General features: G+C 36.7%; 1 protein-coding gene across 2 annotated transcripts in view; it reads right to left on the bottom strand.

The window, feature by feature from the left end:
• Positions 1 to 635: 635 nt before the first annotated feature.
• The window catches only part of cntfr (ciliary neurotrophic factor receptor), a 246,203-nt gene continuing 223,585 nt past the window's right edge, over positions 636 to 23,253 (bottom strand). For both annotated transcript variants that reach the window (XM_028025725.1, XM_028025724.1), the window contains 4 exons: positions 13,997 to 14,065; positions 13,731 to 13,851; positions 3,328 to 3,454; positions 636 to 2,207 (listed from right to left, as the gene is read on the bottom strand). In XM_028025725.1, coding sequence (XP_027881526.1) covers position 2,207; positions 3,328 to 3,454; positions 13,731 to 13,851; positions 13,997 to 14,065 — 318 coding nt within the window. In that variant the 3' untranslated portion in view covers positions 636 to 2,206. The remainder of the gene's footprint in view (positions 2,208 to 3,327; positions 3,455 to 13,730; positions 13,852 to 13,996; positions 14,066 to 23,253) is intronic.

Genomic DNA, 23,253 nt, shown 5'->3' with positions numbered 1-23,253 from the left:
ATAATAACCATTGAGTATCCGACATGCACTTAATGAACATATTATTGTTGCATCGGTATGAAGCACCGTCCTACTTTTCTATTTGTGATCAAATCTCAGACACTACCTTTTTCTGACATAAAATATTAGTGTTCTAATATTTTATGTCAAAATTTTGAATTCTAGGTGATGAAACTTTCTTTGAACTTACGAGAAAACACTAGTCCTATATAGAATAGATTTCTAATTAGTCTAAAGATTTTCAGTGATTCTTAAACAAAAAAGTTTCCACCCAGTGTAAAGTGGAAATTAAGTAGTAGAATATAAAAGTAAGCTTAGATTTATATGGTTGGCTTATGTATTTTTAGTTGATCAAAAACTTAATAGTCATTAGCTTGATAAAAAATATTAATGTCTTATTCCATACAATTATTTCAAATTATAAATGCATAATATTTCTGAGCAATATGCAGAATCTGCTTTGTTTAATTTTGTGATTAAGGTCACTAATTGGGGAGGAAGGAATTAATCTGTATGATGACATTTTGATACAGTACACTTTGAAGGTGATTATTAAAAGAGATACACCAACTTGCTGCATTTCCATTGAATTCTGTTCTAAAAGGTGACATGAAAATGATGCCAGTTCATCAGAATTCATTGTGAAATGGTCACATTTAATGGTTGAAACCTGTCATTGTATATACATCTATAAAAAAGACCCCAGGTACAGGTTACGACATTCTAATGCTAATACATACATTATTATTATCATTATTAATAATATTAAATAATAAACTTTGTTCATTGTTAAAGTTACATATCATAGTTTACAAAATAGAATCAAGAAAGTAAGCCATTATGAATGTCTGAAAAAACCAAAGGGAACAAACAAAAAACTAAAGCCCTATATGCATCTTTTTTATTATTTGTCCATAAAATTCAAAAATTACAATAAACACATCAATATTCATTTGAATAACATAATAATACCTGCTGATATTGGCTATTAAAATGTAAACTGAAAAATAATAAAATGTTTGTAAAGGCGCCAGACTTTGGAAAGCAAACAGATTCATGTTACTGTTTTTTTACAGCATTGAGCAGAAACAGAAACCAACGTACCGTAGCTCATGTCAGATCCAAAATGCAATGTTGCTGTAAAAACAAAGTCAAACCAAACGCAACTTTGTGAGAAAACAAATGTTCCGTCTGAAAACCACTTTATTTTTGTTCTTTTTATTTTTATTTCATTTTTATTTACCTTATTTTTTTTAATTATTTTTTTTATCTTTGTTTTTTTTTTTTTTTTCTTACAATCCAGGTCCTTCTTATCAGTTGCTGTAAGCACAATGTAAAGTTAACGGTCTAAATAAGTGGAGCTACCATTACTGAATTCTTCAAAGTGTTAGTCCCCAGATCGAACAAAGGCTCCCTCCAACGGTTCGATTCAGGCGTCGGAGGCGTGCGGAGCACCGTCTGATGGAGGCTTACAGTGGCGTCTTTGTTTAAATGGTGTGTGCGTGCGTGCGTGTGTGTGTGTACACAAACAGGAGCTGCAAATATCCTAAGGTTTGATACGTATAGCACTTTTCAGCTTCACCACTCCACTTGCATATGCACACACGTTTTGAGCACAGGCACAAGCTTTGGGAAGCTCAGTGAAAGAATTTGGAGCCACTTGGTTGGGGTGCTTATGAGTCTTTGGCATGATGGTTGAGCTGTATGTGGGGGCGCTACAGTAGCCACACACACAAAGGCACGACTGCGATAAGCGTGCGTTTGTCTGTGAAGCGCTCTGCAGTTAAAAAGTAAGGGAGAAAGTCAATTAATGAATAAAAAATAACAATGTGTTGGTTTTCTTGCTCAGAGAAGGAGCTTCCTGAACCAAACAAACCAACAAATCAGTCTGCCGCGGCTCATCGAAGCCACAGGGGCGTAACATTAATCACTTTGATGCTGCTGCTGTCGTGGTTGTTCTGTTGCCTCTGTTGCTGCTCTTGTTGTCGTTTGCAAAAGTTCCTCTGAAGAATGTCTTTGTCCCCGTCAGCCAACAATGACTGTCTGATTTCCCCTCTTAAGAAATTTTGGTGAGTAACTGTGTGATGGACAGATATGATCAATGCACTGTATCCTCAAAAACATGTGCAAAATAGAAAAAACACCAGCCTCCGCCTCTTTATCTTGTTCTTCCTCCCACCTGTTGTCACTCCATGGGACTAAAACATCTGCAGATGCAGAAAGAAAAAAAACAAAGCAATTTAAGCTGTGAACCATCAAAAATGCTATCTCTTGTCCTTTTATAAACCCTCCAATCTGATTAGCAGTAACTTGACAAAGTATTCATACCACTTGAAATTGAAGCGGTTGAAAAAGCACAAACCAGTGTTTTCTTTTTCTTATTGGGATTTTATGTGGTAGACCAACACAACTTTATGGATATTTGCAAATTACAAAGGAAAATCATTCAACATTCAAAAAATCTTCCAAAAAGGAAGAGAGAAGAAGAGGAGACATACTGTAAAGTGAACTTTTAGGCCTAGATTTACGATGTAAAAGTGTGTAGGAAAACTAAAATTCCATATCAGCATGGGCCTGAGCATCCTGAAGTAAAACATAGTGGAGGCAGCATCATTAAATTGGGTTCTTTTGATTCAGTAGGAACAGAGACGTATCTCTGTGACCCAGTCAAAGTCAAAACGAAATCCAACTATTATTCTATGGCAGAATTTGAAAATGGATCATGGATATTATCCCTCTGCTTGATCTTAATTGTGTTGCATAGAAGAATGGACAAAGAAAAATCAATCTGGCAAAGCGCAAAACTAGCAAAACCTGAAACATGAAGCTGAAAGTCGGTTATTCAAAGAGCTAGTGCAGTTAGGTTGATTACACATGAAAGCTACACTTTGTTTTACAATTGTAAGAAAATGAAAAATCAATTTATCCTTTCGGATTTATTCTTCACAGGTATGCACTACTTTGTTTTGATCTATCAAATCAAATACCAATACAAACTGTGCTGTCAACAAAAAAGAAGAAAAAAAAATGAGGAAAAGTGCAAGTTGCATTTTTACATTTCCAAAGCTACGTGTCGGCTTCAAACAAAATCAGAGACACTCGTATTGCATTTCATTTCAACCTCAAATAGACTCTGCAGAAGAAACGGTAAAAAAAAAAGAAGAAAGAAAAACAATCTCCTGTGGTCATAAAATAAACTCCCCACACAGGAGTTACTCTTGGAGTATGAAACATTTTTGTGACAATAAAGTCATGCATTAACATGTTAATATATACTGTACCAGTGAAGTTCAAAATCAATTTGAACATGTGTGTGTTGGTGCTCACCACATGAACAACAGCATCATCCCTAACAGCAAAGGAGAGAAAAATGTGACGGCCCTGGCAGCTCTGCCCACCGGAGGCTCGGCCTTCTGCGGTGCTTTGGAGGACGGTATGGGAGAAGTCTTCGTCTCTGCAGAAAAACGAGTCAAAAACACACAAGATTTTTTTAGTCATTCTCTTAAACACCTGGTCAGTTGGTTTTGTTATTTAGCTGTTTGCTGAGTTTTTTTTTTTCTTCCCATTTGCACAGAGTACAATAGTACAGATCCTGAGGGTGAAAATCTTTCAGTCCGTCGTTGTGATGAATGGAGTGACAAAAATGCTCATCATAACGGGAAAGAGCAAACAGAAAGGAAAATACAGGGAAGAGCAAAATCAATTCTAATCTACAAGCACAATCAATGGGAGACTTGTCAAGGCAGTTATGAAGTGAACAAGACAAAAAAATAGCTCCATTCTGCATAGAGCGCAAACTGGGTGGAAGAGAAAAAAAAGGATGACAAGGAAAAACAAGATAAGAGTTAAAAAGGAAGGAAAAGTACATTATGGCCACATGAATTTAGCTATAAGAGGACAGTAGAATCCATTTATATATACTCTATATTTATATTTTCCAGTTGGTACTTAAATTTAATTATCTAACAGATGCTGTTCAGACTTTTAGTTCTATATTAAAAATATTATGCAATGCGCAGCGAAAGGATTACAAGATTCCTTCTGTTTTTGCAATCTTTAAATATATTTGTTTTCGCAGTAAATAAAAAAAAAATCACAGCACGATTTCATTGATTAAGATCCTAATCAATAATTCTGACTTTCTTAGTTCTAAGAAACCTGGCATTATGCCAAAAGAAAAAAAAAAAAAAGAAGCATTGAATCATGGACTGGATAAGGACAATAAATAACAATTAGCCTATTGGCTAATCCTGGTGCATTTCCATAAATGTTAAGTGATATGCATTATGCCTTCCAAATAAATTAATACAATTGCAGGCCAGATCAGTGCCAGACCTGTGGAACCAATGAACACCTTTAAAATTAAACGCTTCTGACAACATGTAGTAGGCTAAAACCTCTCAGAACGGTAAGAAATTCAAGAAAAGATGATAAATAAATGACATGTATCCATCTGACAACATAATTCCTAAGTCTTTGATACTCCTGCAAAGCTGTGAGAACCATTATACCGTTATATTCCAAGGAGTGGATGACCAAGAAAATATACTACTACAGGACATCGACTACTCATCCAGGTCACTTCTGAACAACTAAAGCTGCAGTTGCTTAGGTTCAGTTCAGTCAAACTAACACAATATAATGTTCAAAAAAAATTATCTGAAAAAGGAAGTCTGATATGGTGGTGATAGTGGTGTATATAATTAAGTCAGACCAGCAGTAATACAATTTATTTAATGATCTGAACCATTTAAGTGTGACAAAGAGTCTGAAACACAAGCAATCTTTAAGAGAGAAAATGCTTTTTCATGGCACCAGTTGATGGAATTCATGGAGGATGGTGGTGGGGGGAGGGAGTAATTAATGGCCTGTGGCAAACATAAATATATGCTAAAAGTCCCCACACACAGATGAATTTCTTAGTTCTACAGTTTGGTTTTACACCGCTAGACGAATTAAAATATCAAAGTTTAATGCTTTATAAAACTGTGCTATTGCTACAGCTGCAGGCAGCACACAGATGCATGATATTAACTCATGCGGGATGTTTGCCGCTCGATCTGTGAAGAGAGTATATGATTTCCTTTTCCTTCCAATTAATGACTGTTGTGGTGTACTGCGCTGGGAAGTCGGGAGATATATCAGACGCAAGCAGCCAGGTGTGAAATAGCCAGAGAAAGAGGGAACCGAGGTGCGTTTAACACGTTCAGCAGCACAGCGCAATGCCTCCGGCCTGCAGCAAAATATTATGCTTAGGACCGGAGACGAAAACAAAAAATTATGCAGAAATAATGTGCCGGTGACAAGGAGAGACATTTATGGGGTGTACGGCAATTGTAATGAGCGAGGTGAGGACAGGTAAACAGAGGAGATGAGACAACGGAGAGAGGGAGGGAAGATTGATAAACACAGGAGGAGAAAAAAAACAGGTGAAGAGGGAGAAAAACACTAGAAAGGAAGCATTTAAGAGAAGCTAATATGACAAAAGAAATGCTGAATGACTTGAACTCCAATAGCCTCCCATGTTTATGCAGATTATGTTGATCGCTGATGCTTTAGGTTATCTAAATTTAAATGACAGCTGTGAGAAAATCATGAATACAGCATCTGTGATAATCCAGGTGTTCTGTTTTAAAAGATAATAATATTTCCTTCTTATTGCCTTATTTATGAGTGCAGACATGTGAACGATGAACACATCTTTACAGGCCAGCAGCAGACCAATGTCATTTTGTGGGGGAAAAAATAACAAATTATATATATGATTTATGACATGCAAGATTTATTCATTCATATTCAGACACAAATTTAGACTCAGCTCTCTGCCAAAACACATTCAAGTTATAAAAGCAAAATGGTGAGGGTGATTGTTTTCACTCAACAATATTCAAATTTAAACTAAGTGTTATGAATCACAGGATATTGATGTTAAGAGTTGTATTGTTACAACAACATTGCACTGTTACATATTTGATTTGGGTTTCAACCACATTCTAAAATACAGCTTTAACTAAATAACTCAACATCGCTCTTTTAGGGATCTGATACCACAGTATATATAAATACCATCAAAGCAAGGTAAATAAAGAATAGATTGCCTGAAAGCAAAATAATAATAAAAATAAAAAACCTATTGCAAGATATAAACTAAAAATGCCCTTTAGACAGGTGACCGGAATCGGACGATTTTCAGCTTGACCTGCCTGGCTGGTGACCGGCAAACGAGACACCGAAAAATCAGATTTTCTTTTTCTTCGGTCAGTAAACACACCTTAAAACAGGAAAGCAGCATGCTGGTTCATCATGTGGAATGCGTGGTGTTTTTGTTTTCCTTTCACTTTTAACAGGTCAAAAAAATAAATAAATAAAGTTGGAGGTGAGTCCTAGGGCAAAAAGTTTGTATTGTGGCATTTGTGTGTTTTTATTATTATTATTTGGGAAATACTGAATGGTACCCTCAAAAAGTATTGAAACATAGATAGAACTGATTCGTGTTTTTTAGTTATATTTTTCACTAATATCTAGAAATTTATCTTGGAGCACATGCCATTCAATAATTCAGAGGTGTGTTGATTTCCATAAATCAGTAATAAAGATAAGTAAAATTCACCTGAGGTGAACCATATTTATTGTATAAGTTAAATGAAAAAAATAAAAGAAATAAAATGTACAATAACAATTGGTTTTTCAGCAACCATCCCATAAAAATAAATAAATAAACAAACAAATAAATAAACAAACAATTTTGTGTACGCAATAGTACTGAGACTACAAAGCAGATTTTATATAACAAAGGATGTTCATGTGAAAAGGCGACATCATGCATATTGTTGGGCACAGTGGAGGATCTGTGATGCTGCGGATCCGCTTCTCTTCCAAAGCACTCGGCTCCTTCGCATAGAAACCCTGACAGTCACATAATTTATATAAATGTCAAGATTATTTCATTTAGAATATACTATAAGTTAAATTCTGGATTATTCTAATGTTTTCAGAACATGAGCTCCTGTGCAGTAGTTTATCACAGCAAAGGAGTCCTTCACTGTATCTTGCTACAGCAAAGGATGAGTTTATTTTCGTCTTTTCCTTTTTCTTTCACCTTTGATTTTACAGCTCAGTATATTCTAACACATCTTAGTGTTTTCATAGCGGTGAGAGAATCAAGGTGCAACCGTGTCTGTCACCTTTATGGTTGACTTTGGGGAAATGTGAATTTCACTCAAGTACATGTTGATTTGCTGATGTGTGTCATCTAGTTTTACTAGATCTCTTCTTTTTCAGAGAACGTAATGGAAGACAGGACCTTAAGTTACCTCAAGACCAACCTCAGTGCTGCAGGTGCTCCCTTACCCACATCCCTTAGATCTAATGCTTGCCATGAAACACAAACTAATCATTTATAAATAACATCAGACATAAAATATATTAGCAAAAATCTAATGTTACCTGGCCTGCTTGGTGCTAGACAGTGTACAGTTTCTGTCTGAGGCAGTGAGACGGGCAGAGATTTACATCTAAGAAGGTTTTGACACAGAAGCTCTGCTGTGGATCTTCTTTTTACATCCTGGAATGTGGTGAGTAAGCACCAATATCTGAGGATGGGATTTCGAAATGCCATGTCTGTCACCATGCTATTCCTTTCATCAGAAGTCTGTTGATGCCAAGAAACACAGCCAGTTACTACTTTCTGTGCAGTTTGAAACTAAGAGACACGCACACAAAAATAGAACACCACAGAACAACAATAGAGACGAGAAGGAGAAAGGGAAGAGACCGAGAATACTTAAATATTTGCTTAGACTCACCAACACAATCAATAAGTCAAAGGAAGTGTTTTCAATTACTGTTTGGATGAGCAGCCAGGAAATATCGGTCAGGGTGGAGATGGTAATAAACTGAAAGGAAGTGAGCCTTGGCAGAACTTTTGTTTATTGGCCTTATTATGGACTGGAAATAAGACAGCTTCCTTTCTCCATACTAATGTGATTCTCCTTGAAGTGCAAGAGCAAACTAAAGAATTAGATGATACAAAGTTTGTAAAATGCTGTGCAAGTCTCAAATAAAATAACTGTAAAATGAATGATTTTATTGCTATATGTTGTTTTGATGTCTGAAGACATTTTCCTATTTAAATAAAGGACTATAATGTTTCTAAGTAAGGAAAACACATTCTGACTGCATTAAAAATAACCCGCCAACAATGATAATCACAAATAAAGTTTCTAGAGTGTTTTTAAAGAAACAAAATATAATTCCTTAAGCAATAATTCACGACCTTTGAAGTCTTAACATTTTTGATGAATTAAATCACAATTTCCAAGGTCTTCTTGCAATAAAGAAGTATTGAAAAATATTTTTCAAGTAATAAAAACTAAATATCATGAAAGTTTTTTCTTAAACTAGGCAATTCTTAATATGACACCCCTAAATAAAGTTGATTGAAAGTTACTGCCTTCAGAAGTCACATAGTTCATCTCACAAAGCTTAGCTGGGAAAATCTATTAACAGCAAAACTCGCAGTTGTGCATTCGACAAAACTAGTCGGAAAGACTGGCAATAAGAAAACCACTGCTAAAAGAAAGTCATAAGAATTTCCATTCGCAGTTCTCCACAAGTCACAGAGAGCTAATGAAAAAAAAATGTGGAAAAACATACTCAAGTAAGGTCAAGATCCAAAACTTTATGTGGCAGAAAACTAGCACAACATCACACCAAACACCTCATGCCCATGATGAAGCATGGAGGAGGCAGCATCAGACTGTGGCCATATTGTTCATCAGATGAGAGCATCTCATGACTGATAACATGGGTGACTGTCATTCAAGCACATGTTGATTTGCTGCTGCGTGTCTGTCCACAAATCTGATATTTATGCAACAACAGAAATAAAAAGCAATAGGAATTGTTTTAGCCACGGATTATGGCAGAACAAATATTTGGCAGAAGAAAATCAGACATTGTTGGCTGACATGCTAAACTTTTTTGGTGGAGCACATATCACTCCATTGTGAAAAATAATAGCGATAGCATACTTCTGTGCTTCTCTGCTTGTGTTTGGGATAGAATCAGTCAGATAATTGAACTCCAGGCCACACTTTTTAGTTCACAATCATGCTGTGTCTTTGTTGCATAAAGGCATAAATCCCTATAACCTTCTATTTAGTTGGCGTTCCTAAAATAATTGAATACCTTTTTAACTCGCCTCTGCAGGCCAGACTCATCCAATTCAACAATAGGCAAACATGAAGTCATTTTATGGATATCAGCGGAGCAACTGCAGCTGCCACACACAGTCCTCTGCACAGATGGAATCAGTCACCCACCAAGTGACATCTTTAGAGAAGGCAGCAAAGAGAAAAGAGAGATTTGTTCCAAGCGTGGGGTGACAAGAGGTAGGAGTGAGAGAAGTGTCTGATCAATAGAAAGAAGTTAGAGAGAAACAGAGACCTAAAGGCAAAAAAGAGAAACAGAAGGGAGAAGAGACAACAGGACAACAAGAGCAGGAAGGGAAACAGAGAGGCGGCAGCTGGAATGGGCAGACGCATGAGGAGAATCCCAATAACCTGCTGTTCTTTCCTTGAGAGCGAGGATAATGCACTGTGTACCGAGTGTTCAAGTGAGAGCGGACAAAGCGTGCCACATTTGATTGGAGGGCCGTGTTTGTGTGGTTTTCTGACTGTGTGTTTGTTTCCAACAAATGTGTCAGAAGATGGCACATATGTGGAGTTTTTTTCCAGCCAGTGTTTGTCCCTCTGCAGGCATGCTTGTGCTCATTAGGTGAGGACTGTGTGACAATACGTGTGCAGTGCTGCTCTTCACCAAAAGAAGTCAGCCTTGTGCTGTAAAACTACCGCCACATGTTATTGGACAGCCAGGCAGAGATGGACAACAACACAGCAAACAGACTGACCGTTCGGATTTTATGGTGTAGATTCAACTCTGACATCTTAGTGAAATTGCACAATTTATCTTCTCGGCTAATTAAGACAGATTATTAGCATCTCAACATGGAAGTGCTTAGGTATAATAAGTAACAAAAAAACCAAACAAAGAACAACAACAAAAAAACAAAACAATTGTCATTGGAGAAGAAAATGATAATCCTAGTTTAGTTTAAGTGTGAGGTGTAGTCATAATTAGATTGCTGCCTTATCTCAAGCTGAGCATGACCCATGAAATTCTGAATCCTGTATCAAAAAACAACCTTAATTGCTTGATCAAAATTTTTAATGGGTTTGGACTTGTAAAATAGTTACTGACCACTTTATTAGGCACACATAATTAACTCCTTTGTAACGCAAATGACGAATCAGCCACTGGCAGCAACTCGGTGCATTTAGGCATCTAGATGTGGTGAAGTAGTTTTGCTGAAGTTCAATAAAAAGCATGACAAAGAGGAAGAAAGGGCATTTAAGTGGCTGTAACCATGGCGTTGTTTTTGCCAAACAGGGTGCCTTGACTGTTTCCAAAACTGCTAATCTACTGAGCATCTTTAATGCACAACAATCTCTTGAGCTTAGAGAGTGATCTGAAAATGAGAAAATATCGAGCGAGCTGCAGCTGTGTAGACAAATATACCATAAAAATGGTATTTCCCGGTACTTTTTATTAATGTTACAAGTAAGTCTGCCGCAATAAGCAAAAATGTAATTAACTGCATGATAAATTACATTGAATTTGATCATTTCCATTCTGATCAGTAATATTTTCTGAAGGAGACTGCATAATCAATTTCTTTTATGGTTTCAGTTGTGTGTGATTTGTATTTCCAATTTATTTATGATTCTTAGTCATTTTTTAAAATTTCTTTTGGATTTATAAAATATCTTCCAGTTCCAGGATTTAGAGTTGTTTACAAAATTAAATTAAAATTTACTGATCTTTGAGAGGGTGGAATTATATTACTATGTCATTGTTATATCACTTGAAAATGATCTCAAAACAACAATATTATCATTTATCACAATCATTTCTGGGACAATTTATTGTCCAGCAAAATGTGTTAATGTTAATGGCCTAGTTAAAAGTTTTTTTTTAAATATAATTTACTCCAGACCTAATATGAAAATAAAGACTACTGAAATCCCTCATGAACAGTACAAATTTACACACAGTTAAATTACATCTTAATCTAATGCTGTGAAAAGGTGGTTGTCCCTTAAACATTTCTTCTGCTCTTGCCTTTTTGTCAGATTTTAATGTTTTAGTTTATCAAACAAACTTTAATATCAAAGATAAACCAAGGATAAAGTCAGCTAAAAAGTAATGATCTTATTTACTTAGAGAAGAGATTCATCCAAATCAAACTGGTTACTGTTTATGAAAATCTAATTGCCTCTGTTCATGAAATCATGAACTAACTGATATCAATCACAAAATATGAGTTTGTTAAAAGTCAGAAGAAATCACTTCAATCGAATCTTTCTGACAACAATAAGCGTGTTAAATTATCACAAAAGGCAACACATCCTGATCTAAAGAAATTAAAGAAAAATTCAAGACAACGAGAAATGAAGAATTTTTATCTACCAGTCTGGAAAGGTTTACGAAACCATTCCTACGGCTTTGGAAAGGCACTGACCCACAGAGAGAGCTGTTATCCAGACACATGGTGTCAAACCTTTCCAGGAGTGGAGAGCCGGCTAAAATTACCCCGACTCTTCACAGAGGTCAAAAAAGAACCTGGAACATCTTGTGCTCTGCAGACTTCACTTCCCTTTGCTAACTGCATTGTTTCAAGTTTCCACAAAACAAAAGAAAATGGGTAAAAATTACATCCAAGTGCCAATACCGCAGATCACTAAAAAGAATACAAAGTCCCGTCTCACATTTGTTGAAAATTATCTTGATGATCATAGGGTGTATCAACTCTCAGGGCAGTCAACCTCTCTCAGGAAGCCAATATTGGCCTAATAATGTTCAACAACATCATAAAATTCCTTTTCTTGTGTTTGCTTTGCATGAGACAACAACAGGTTTCTCTTCGATCATATGCCTCAGCAGCCCCAAAAGCATTTGTAATAGCCAGTTGCATACATTGTTCATCATACGGTAATTTACTGATTTGATTATGGAACAAGGATAATCCTGGGCTACCCTGAATCAAATTCAACAGAGGGATCTGCACCCAGCTAAATAACTTAATCATACAGAGTTATGCTTCTTCTTAACTACTGTGTTCCAGTAAGGAACACCATCTTCTCTGGCACTCATGCCTACAGTGCAGTCTTTGTTATCACTGCTTTTTATATGGAGATAATGTTAAAGTATAACGTCTTGCTCTACTGCTAACTCTCACAACCTCTCCTCACATCGCTATGGTCAGACACATTTTGCTCCTTTTAATTTATATTTCTAAAGTAAATCTAAAGTATACCATTGGTAAATTCTAAACATATATATTATATGTAATAATTAAAAACCAGCAAAATAAAGAGTTTTATCATTTTTTCCCCCTACTTTATAACAGAAGTATTTTTTGACATTTTTGACCCAGTTACTATCCGGGTGAATAGTAACTGAGGTTGTGATTGCAGTAAATATGGCTGTTGTCACTCAGTTATTTATTTTTTAAATACAAATCAATAGGGTTTTGTTATTGCAGTATTCCTAATGTATGTTCAACAGAGTGTTCATCCCTGAAGTACACTTCTTGGTGTTCAGGTACTTTCAGTGTGCTGCCAGTGTTTCACGTCCGGCACATGTCAATGTCTATTTACCAACCTGTCTGCAGGTTTGCAAAACTTATTTAGAGGTGTAAAATGAAGAAAAATTATATAAAAATAAACTGCAACAAACACATTTGGAAAAAATCTTGTTATACTGCAAAGTACGCTGTAGTATAAGAGGCAGTCTGGAGTTGGATGAAATACGTGAGTGTTCTTTTAAAAGGTAGCACTGTTTTCCCCCTGAGGCAGTTTTCAGCAGCTTGGGTTGATGCGTGACAGTTTGACTTGAGGCTGCTAGATTTTATTTCATTTTATTTTTTTTACCTTGAACTGTAATAGAAGAAGCTAAAGCCTTACTGTAATACCTAATGTGTACACAGTGTTATCTAAATAAAACTGGCAAGGTAATTATAAAGACAATATTATTTAAAAGCTGAAGGTAGAAGGCGAATTATGAAAAGCTTCAATGGATAAATGTCAAAAAAATTCACAGAAATGGTTACAAAAAATACAGCAATTTGTAAAACATAATGGTGAGTTATGGTAAAAAGTTTATTGTCTTAGTTTCCAGTAAAACACTGGAATTGATGAAGTCAAAATATGAATCTGAAAAAACGGCGGTTGCAGAATAGCTCCAAGTTCACAATCCAAAATGTCATGGAAAAAAAGCATAAAAACCATAGTTAGATTTAAGATTTTATTGTTTAGCATCACTTTATTTAAACTCACATAATACTTTCCAAGTACAATTTGTGAAAATATATTCCTAGGCTTTTAACTCATGAAATAGATACTGCAGCAATTGAGACACTCCTAACTAATTAACAAGAGAAAACTTTACTAGTTTTCTCATGATTCATAGTTTTGCAACAACTGTGTCAACAGGATGCAAGTAGTAAGATACTGTATGTTCTAGTACTTCATCATGCAGATTATGGAGCCTAGAGGAACCTCACAGTAAATGTTTCTTCATCCAAATGTATAGCTTAACTGGATGAATGCACTACAGTGTTCCTGTATTTGTTCCACTAAAGAGGAGACTTGATTTAGGCTTCAACCTACCATTAGGAAAGTCCACTTCAGTTGTGGTAGTGATTGGCAGAGGATCCTCAATCCAGGGTGTGGCATGTACAGCAACGCTCCAGTCACTCCATGTTCCAATCTCTGTGTCCTTTGCAGCTATCTGTTAATGTAAGGATAGTAGGAACAAAGATGTATTGGACAACTGGTGTTAATAAGTGCCAATGAAGTACTGCTTTAACACCTAGTTTCTTGAGTGTTTTTTTTTTAAATGAAAGAAATATGTAAAAAAAAAAAAAAAAGGTTACCTGTATGATATATTCCTTCCCAGCATAAGCATCGGTAATGGTATGTGAAGTGCTGTCAAGGAGTTCCACCTAAACAAAAAGCAACATAATTTCCCCAATTTAGAGCAAGAAACAGAATGGGAGTGAAACTGTATTGTAAAAAGGAATTAAAATCAAGTAGTATGCTTTCTGTTCTTGAATATATCCATTTTTTCCTGAGACATCAGCATTGTGAATAAGATTAACGCATTCTTGAAAGCACTCATACTTTTAAGCAGGCTATGTGACCCTGGGGACACAAAGTGGTCTGAATTGTGAAAACTTTGAGCTTAAAAAGGCAACTATGAGGTCTTGAGTCAACATTTGATCCGGATGTCTAACCCTTCCATTGCTGTGTCCATAAATTATGATCTCTGTATAGAAATACTAGCTTGAGCTTTTAGCTTTTCGATGATTTATGGCGGGAAGACCTATTCACTATTCTGTGAATAGGTCAAGTGTGTGGCTTTAACCTTCAGGTGTTTTACACTCTGTTGATGAATTGACTGTAACCTGATGCCCCTCCGCAGCCTCCGCTCTCCACACATACAAAAACTCCTACAGAGGCGAATACATAATTGATGATTACACCAGAGAGAACTGGCATCAGTGCCACATAATTTTCTGACAGAGAATAAACTAAATGTTTGAGTAACAGGGGAGTGAATGGGAAAATGATTTGCTGCTCCTCTGTAATTTACGGTTAGAGGCGTGCGCGCGCGTGTGTGTATGATTGTTTGCCGGTGGCTTGCTTCTGAAAGGGTGAAGGAAAAATAGTGAGAGGGAGGCAACTGCACTTTTCTGTTTGCCCCTTGAAGTCAACAGAAATCGTTATGTGAATGCCAGATGCATTCTACAACTAACAGTGTCAATGCTCCTAGACATAGAAAATTCTACTGCATATCTAACTATTTATATAAAGATGTTCAGCTTAATCTAGATCACATTACGAGAAAACCTTGACCAAAACTGAAATATTTCAACGAAGCAATTCTCTCACTGACAACTTCAAGTACTTGACAATGTTTTGAAATATTCCTTACATTTGTCTCAATATCAAGTTTATTTTTGCATTACTTAGTTTCAATTCAGTTGATCTATACCGTCACACTCAATAAAATAAATTATACAAAAAATAATTTGTTTTGGTCACTCAATTTCTTAAGCAAAACACATGAAATAGATTATTTACACACAGACAGATGTTTTCAAGTCTCTATTTCTGTTAATTATAATGAAAGCACAACATTTAAAATTAAATTATACATCAGCCCAATACAGAAGATGTAATCAATACAGAAATGTTGACTCAGTGAAAAAACATGTACTTAATTTCAAAAGGGACTTTATATATGATAAATGAACACTGTTGAGTTGCTTAGTTTTATTTATTAAGCAGGACTGCGAAGCACCAATCCATAACAAATGTCATCTTCAAGGTACTTTGCATATCCAGATTACAAAAAAAAAATCTAGTCAGTCTAATGAAATAAACAAGCAGTCATAGACTTTTACAACAAACTCTCATACTGAGTTAGCTAGTTGACAAATAAACCATATGTTCCTAATGGTCCCTGAGTAAAATTATATATTGCCATTACAATGTTCACAAAGCCATTCTAATAAACCAGTTAAAGTTCTTTGTGAGTGACCATTTTTTTTCTTTTTTTTTAAAGATTTACAATGTTTACATAAGAGGGATCACCATCAATAGAGTTTGAGTTATTTGCCGCTGTTAGCCTCGTAGTTGCAGAGAGCAAAGTGTTTCAGAGTAAAAACAAAGCAGTGGAGCAGAACGAATGGTTATTATTTCTGTAATACTGGATTTTGTCAGAAAACAGATATGGAAAAAAAAAACCCACGCATTTCGGCAGCACTTCAAGAGGCCAAAAGGATAAAAGTGTCCATCACTCTAAAATGGAATCTGTCAATGTGAATGAGATCGTGTTTCTTTTTCAGGATGGAAGGATTATAAAGAAAGGACAACCATCCAAGCAGCACTACACCAATCAGGTCTTTATAGTAAGAGGTGCCAGACACAAACCTAAAAGCCCCCTGACAGCCTCCTGGGAGTTTGCCAAATGGGTCCTGAATGACTCTCAGATCATGCAAAAGAACATCCTCTCCTTTTACAAAATGAAGACTGTACTATTCAGCCACAATTTCCAACTGTGACAGTGGAGTAAAGCCACACACTGAGCATCACCTTATGTACTGCTTCTTGGGTCAAACCTGGCAATCTGATTTCTGGAGACTACTTCAAATGGATGAAATAATTTCAAAGGTTGAATATATCATACTAAAAATAATCAAAATGAAAATAAGACAACTGTTAACTTACTTTTGTTGACAAATGTAGTTCAGTCAGGTACCGAGTTAACGTGGACCCCCAAGTCATTTGTTCATAATTTGCTGCTATTTAAAAAAAAGATTTTATGTGACAGACCATAACCAACTAGTGTAAGTATGAAGAATAAGGAGTATCCCTTCTGGTTTCGGAAACTATGCAGATGGGAATAATTGTGCAGTTGTTATGATATGTAGCTGCATCAACAACATATTGCTCTAACGTCTGGGAGCAGCTGATTAGCATCTGAAAAGATCAAGTTATTTTTGAAATATGACTCTGGAAGGGTTGAAAAGGAGGCTTCAGGGAATAACCTTCAGAAGGAAAGACCAGAGAGAGAAGGAAGTTCAAACCATTTCTTCCATCAGTCATAATGGGCAAGGATTATATTCTCAACTCCAACATCTCAGCTCAGCAGTAATTCCTAACTACAAGTTATTAGCATGCTAGGACAATCATAAGACCATATGGCAACTGTTGTCATTCAAAGGCCTCTTCAGATTCGTTGAAAGATTGATTGCTAGCGGAGCTCCTTCTTGCCTACAGCATCACCTTCAACAACGACTTCTGATAATATGAGTTACAAAAACAGTTGATTCCCCTTTGGGATTAAAAAAAAGCATTTTAATTGAACTGAACTGAGTTAAAGGGTCACAGCCTTACTTATACTCAGAGGAATGCATTTGCTTTATCATGTTAGCATATCTAGTTAACTATGAGATTGAAATGTTGGTGTTTTTGCAGAAAAATTAGAAAAATGGTTTATCGCTATACCAACACTTTCAAGATAATTTATTTTATTTTTGATCTCTCTTTCCAGAAAGGCTACTCTTATCATATTATATCATGCAGCGGTGTGATTCAGTACATTTAGCCTGAGTTAATGGAATATTTCGATTACGTAAATTTTGTGTTGTTTTAGGTGGAAATGTGTGTTTTCTGGCTTCTCTCTGCAATGTGAGCGTGCACAGAAGGGAGAGCTGCTGCAACGCATATCCACTATTTCACTTTTAATCAACACTAAACAGATAAGCCCCGCAGACATGTGAGAAATGTAAATACACACTCACGCACAGGCAGCAGGGAGAGACAAATACACTTTTATCACATTACCCTGTGCCACCGCCATGGTACAAAGGCCTTTTTGGCAGCAAGGGCTACAGTCTTCAATCCATCTCCCAACTGTATCGCCACCCACCCAAACATCATCCTGTACTGCACAAGATTAAGTGCTGTTTTCATTGCTCCCTGTTTAGCCACTTGGTGTCCCAGTAATGTATGCGCCTCTTTGGAAATGTTTATTCCAAGAAGTTTACAACATATTGTCCCACCTGTTTAGATCTAAGAACTGTCAGATACACAAACAGGATTGTGTCACAAAATGCTGTGAAAAAGTATGAAACCTCTTACAGATGTTTTCTTCATAATGTCTGAGATAAAAAAAACCTTTATATTATACAAAGGCACAATGAGAAAAAAGAAAATGCACTTATCAATTATCCATCCATATATATCTGGGTGTAGGAAGGTCGGTGTCTATGTCCACCCTATATAAGAATAAGAAGCATGATGCCCTTGACACCTCACCAGTCAATTACATCAATAATCTTTTCTTTTTTCAGGACAGAAAGCTCAAAGGTTCACCAGCTCTGATTATTTAGGAAATAACTTAAAAAGAGCAAGTTTGATCAAATGAAATAGGCTAGAAGATGTCAAATAGCAACACATCAGGTTACAATCTAAAGAATTTTAAGAATGGATCAGATGCGCAGTCAATGACATCTATTATTCTGGAAGGGGTTACAAAATCTTTTCTAAGGCTTTTAGATTGCAGCAAACCATAGTGAGAGACAATATCTATTAATGGGGGAAGCATAGAACCATAGTCAGAGTTGGACGGCCTACCATACTTACTCCAAGATCACAGCAATGACTCGTCCAGAAGGTCAGAGCAATTTCTAAGACAAAGTCTAAACTACTGCTGGTCTCAGTTGAGGTCAGTGTTCATGATTCAAAAATAAGAAAAAACACCAGACAAAAAGTAGCATCAAAAACAGAGCTCCAAGTTGAATATCTCCTCTGACCAAAAATAACAAAAAGGCCTGTCTCACAATCACCAAAATAACATCTTGATGGGCTCTTAAAATTTGTGGGAATATTCTATCAATGAAAGAGACAAAAGTGGAACTCATTGGAAGGTGTATGTCCCATAATATCTGATGTAAAAACACACAACTTTGGTAAGTAAAACCATACTGACAGTGAAATATGATGGGATACTATAGCAGCCTGTCAGGATTTTTTACTGCTTAAAGACATAAACTATTTGCTGCAATAATGGCATCATGAATTCTGTTCTCTAGCAGTAAATTCTGAAGGAGAATGCCAGCTGATCAGTTTGTGACCTCAAGCTCCATCACACTTTGGTTATGCAAGAGCAAGATGATTTGAAACAAACCAACAACTGCAGCTCTGAATGGCACCAGAAATACTTTTTCACATTACTAAACATGTATCACATTAGAGTGCATAAAATGATGGGAGCAGAAAATAAACTCTGACATAGGAGGGTGTTTTTTTTCTAAAAGTAGGCCCAATCACTCATGTACATACAGAAGAGAAAATTAAAGAAATATGAACAAATTTGCAAAAACCCCAAATTAAACAAATGTGAGTAAAAGGCCAAATGTTGATGAGGTTTCACACCATAGACATCAATACGGAAATACACATACAAACACACCCCGACACAAGGAATGTAGATAACAGCACTGGTTGGATATGCTGGTTAGACTACATCTAAACAACAGGAAAAATCTGCCTCAGAGGCAACCCACATTTCTGCTCACACACTCACATTCACACACAATATGCTCTATACTGACGAGTGATCGTACATGCAAACTGTGCTCAACAGACACGCATCCTGAAATGACGCGGTTGGAGCATACCGCTAATGGAATTAAGCCTAGAAATGTAGCGCTTGGTTAGGCAGATAAGACTAAAGACTCAGCTTCCTTCCAAACAGAGTGTGAGTTGGGGTTGGGGGATAGTGGGGAGAGAGGGGGGTGTCAGACAAAGAGAGCCTGTTAACATGAAGGCCAACATACAAGGCTTCAACTCGGCTGAGAAGGTGAGCGATGAGATAGAGATTACAGACAAACAAAGGATGTAGAAGTGCTTTGGGTCTGTGAGTGGGTTAATTTGTCAGAGTGAATATGGGTTTTCATATCCTGAAGAACAGAGGTGGGAAACTCACACCTGCAGTTTAGCAGATGTCGGTGGTGGACAAAAGTTATGTGGTGAAATGGCTTTTTCTGATCAAATAACAGGCTGCTTTAAACATATACTGGTGATGTCACATTTCAGCTGATTCTGCCCACAACTGTGACTAGTTTAATAGGATTTGAAGGAGAAAATTAAAACTGCCAACATTTTTGGGAATCACTGCTGTAAGTTTGTTGAGGTACGCATCTCAGCCCTGGGAGTGCAGTGTCCTGCAACATTTAAAAGCATCCCAACCACCTGAACCAAATGGCTTAATTACTTCTTCCAAATGAAATCCAGTTGCACAGCTGATAACCTAAGCATTTGATTCAGGTGTGTTGAAGCAAAAACATGCAGAACTGGAGTTTTGCACATCTACAGATGGAAATTTTTCAGGCCTAATCAGAATGGATGGCTAACATCAGTGATCAACTTTTAGATCTTGCAACAGATTCTCATTTGTAACTGGGTGTTGACTCTCTAACGGATGGAAATACTTTGAATTCAATCATTGTATTGTCCTGCTAAATTGTGAACTTTAAATTAAACATCTTAAGGACAGTCTCTTAACCTTGACTTTCTTCTAGCAACTCTTCCATAAAGGCCAGATACTTGCATCATACTGTTGACAGTTTCTCCCATCTGAGCTGTGAATCTCACGTTTTACAAAAATGAAGTAGGTGAAAATTTGGCCCTGGGGTGTTTCCACAGGTACAGCACTTATATTGCCGGTGCTGTTCTATTTTGGGATAAAACTTCATGTAAGTACACAATTCTATGAGATAATCTTTAGCACACAATGCACTAACTATGAAAAACTGTGATAAAGTATGGCTGCACACACATATACTCCGTCAAAATGAATGAGTTTGTGTGAAAGTGTGTGTCTGCAGAAAATAGTGAAGGAGAGATGCTGGGAAGTTCACTGTCAAGCATTCAACACATTGTTAAAAGACATGCACACGCACACACCCGCACGCACCAACACACACGCCTTCTCAAATGCAATCCTACACAAATCTTAGACAATGTGAGTGGTAGAGAGATGTCCTCTGGGATCGCATAAGGAGCAGGGAGAAAAATAAGTAGACTTTTTGCTCTTTTCTACTCATGCCACCTCCTCCCACCACCTTTTCTCCTTTCTATCCTGTTATTCCTGGACACATATACTCTTAGAGTTGCAAAACTTCTAATTATTTTTCGCTTGGGATCAATAAAGTTTAGTCTCGTCTCATCTCCTAAATACATATATATACGTATATACAGTATGTGTGTGTGTGTGTGTGTGTGTGCGTGTGGGCGTGTGTGTGTGTGTGATATGCTCATTGCAATGCCTCAGAGTAGCAAAGGGTGCAAGTCGCTCAAATAACCTCTATAATTACAAAAAGTGAGGAATCAAAGTTGCTCAAAAAATGTTGTGAAGTGGCACTCAATTGTGACTTATTGAACTGAAGCTATGTTTTTTTTTCTACAGCTACCATATATTATATGCACTGTGCAAAACGATGTATAGCATTCTTTTTCTTACTGTCTCACTAAATCAGACTAAACCCTTTGCTGTTTAAAATCAGGTAGGTTGCCAAAATTATTTTTGATTTACTAAATGTCATAAAATTGAGATGTCTTACATACAGTGACATTAGTATTTACATAGATAAAAACCACAGATGATGATGTCATGTAAGCTTCTGATATTAATATGTCCTCAACCTCAGAGCTAAAATGAGACATGCCTGTTATATTTTTCTTTTGAAAAGTCTAAAGAAATGAGCCAAAAAATCTGGAAAAACATCTTTGGCCTCCTCAAGTCTGGTTAATCATTAAGTACAATTCCCAGAAGTCTGAAGGAGCCACATTCATCTGATCAAACAATTACATGCGAGTGTAAACAGCATGGGAATGCCTTGGCATTGTAGTGTGTGCAACATATTTTGGTGTGAGAGGTTTGTATCACCCCAAATGAATAAAAAAGATGTCAGCCGAAGCTTATAAATACACAGTTTGCATAAACACTCAGCAACAAAGACTTTATCTGCTGGATTAAACCTGTAAAAAATGAGCCATAACATTTTTTTTCATTAAATCTGAACTTTTTATGTACAAGACTGGGCAGATTACCAAAATGTATTCTAAAAACTGATGCAATTATGTCTTTCATTATATTCTGATGAAGAAGACAAAAAACTTGGGAGACCTGAGAAGAAAACCCAAACTGTAGTGCAGGAGTGGCAGCATTATGTTATGAGAGCTTTTTGCTGCAGGAGAGACTGCTGCGCGTAACATTGAATGAACATATTAAATATAATTAGAAGTAGGGCAAGCCGTGGTAGCGTAAGGGATAGCGCGACCCATATTTGGAGGCCTTGAGTCCTCAACGCGGCCAGCGCGGGTTCGACTCCCGGACCCGGCGACATTTGCCGCATGTCTTGTTCACTCTCCTTCCCCCTTCCTGTCAGCCTACTTTCATACAAGGGACACTAGAGTCCACAAAAAGACCCCTTGGAGGGGTAAAAAAAAAAAAAAAAAAAAAAAAAAAAATTAGAAGTAAACAAATTCTTTTTGGTGAAAGAAGGCAACAGTTTAGTCTGATCTAACGTCAAATGTTGAGAAAAAAACAACAAAAAAACGTGCAATTAGGCGTTTCACCAAAGTGATAGTTCAGAGGTGGAAAGAGCTATCGAACAAAAAAAAAACAAGAACGAACTGACAGATCAAAAAAAAGTGCAAAACCAGAAAAAAAAGAGACAGTCTGAATGCAAAGAGAAGGAAAAGCACACAGAAGGAGACATGGAGGGAATTGGCGTCGGTGGTCAGATCTAATCCAGTGAGCATGTCTGTTGTCCTGGAAAGGAAACCCAATTATATGGCACTTCCACTGGCCCAATGGCGGGGTGTGTTTGTGTGTGTGCGCAGAGAAGGTTGGTCTCATTAGGCTGACTGACAGCTCCCATTTTTCCACAGCACTTTCCACCCATTTGAAAACAGGGGTAATAATCCATAAAGGGTCCAGGGGTAATTTCTCAAACAGTATTTCTCTCTTTGAAACCCCAATCGCCATAGCTGCAATTACTGTAAAAGGGATCCAACCTCCACATACACCCCTACACACAGACACACACGCACGTGCACGCCTGCACACACCCCAAAGGAAGGGAACTACACCTTCCACCTTTAAAAAGCAATGTGATAATTTCAATAACCCCCCAGGAGAGGTGGCTTTACGTTAATTGTGGTTTATGCTGTCATGTCAGCATGTCAAAAATGTGAAGAATGAACATATCATGAAATTTAAAATTGAGATCAGAATTTACCTCATTTTTCCCTCCTTTCCTCTGGTATAGTTCAATTTTTGTATGCATGTAGTTCATCCTCTCTCTGCAGATCTGGAGCAAATTAAACCTACAAAATTTTACAGGCAAATTGTCAGGTACCTCAATTTATTTGGATTATAATTCTGTGACAAATGTTGGGGGTTCTTACAGGATTTTTTAAATAGTTGTACAGACTTCTCATTGAACTGAAGAGGTTCATATTCTTTCAGAAAGATAGAACTTTCTTTTTTTTTCTTTGTTTTTACTGTCTTGACTTAAATGCTTAAATAATCAAATGTCTGCAGTAAATATTG

Source organism: Xiphophorus couchianus, chromosome 8 (genome assembly GCF_001444195.1).
Source record: "Xiphophorus couchianus chromosome 8, X_couchianus-1.0, whole genome shotgun sequence".
In the NCBI taxonomy this organism is placed as follows: Eukaryota; Metazoa; Chordata; class Actinopteri; order Cyprinodontiformes; family Poeciliidae; genus Xiphophorus; species Xiphophorus couchianus.
The sequence above is the reverse complement of the archived record's forward strand: the minus strand, read 5'-3'. Positions and strand labels throughout refer to the sequence as shown.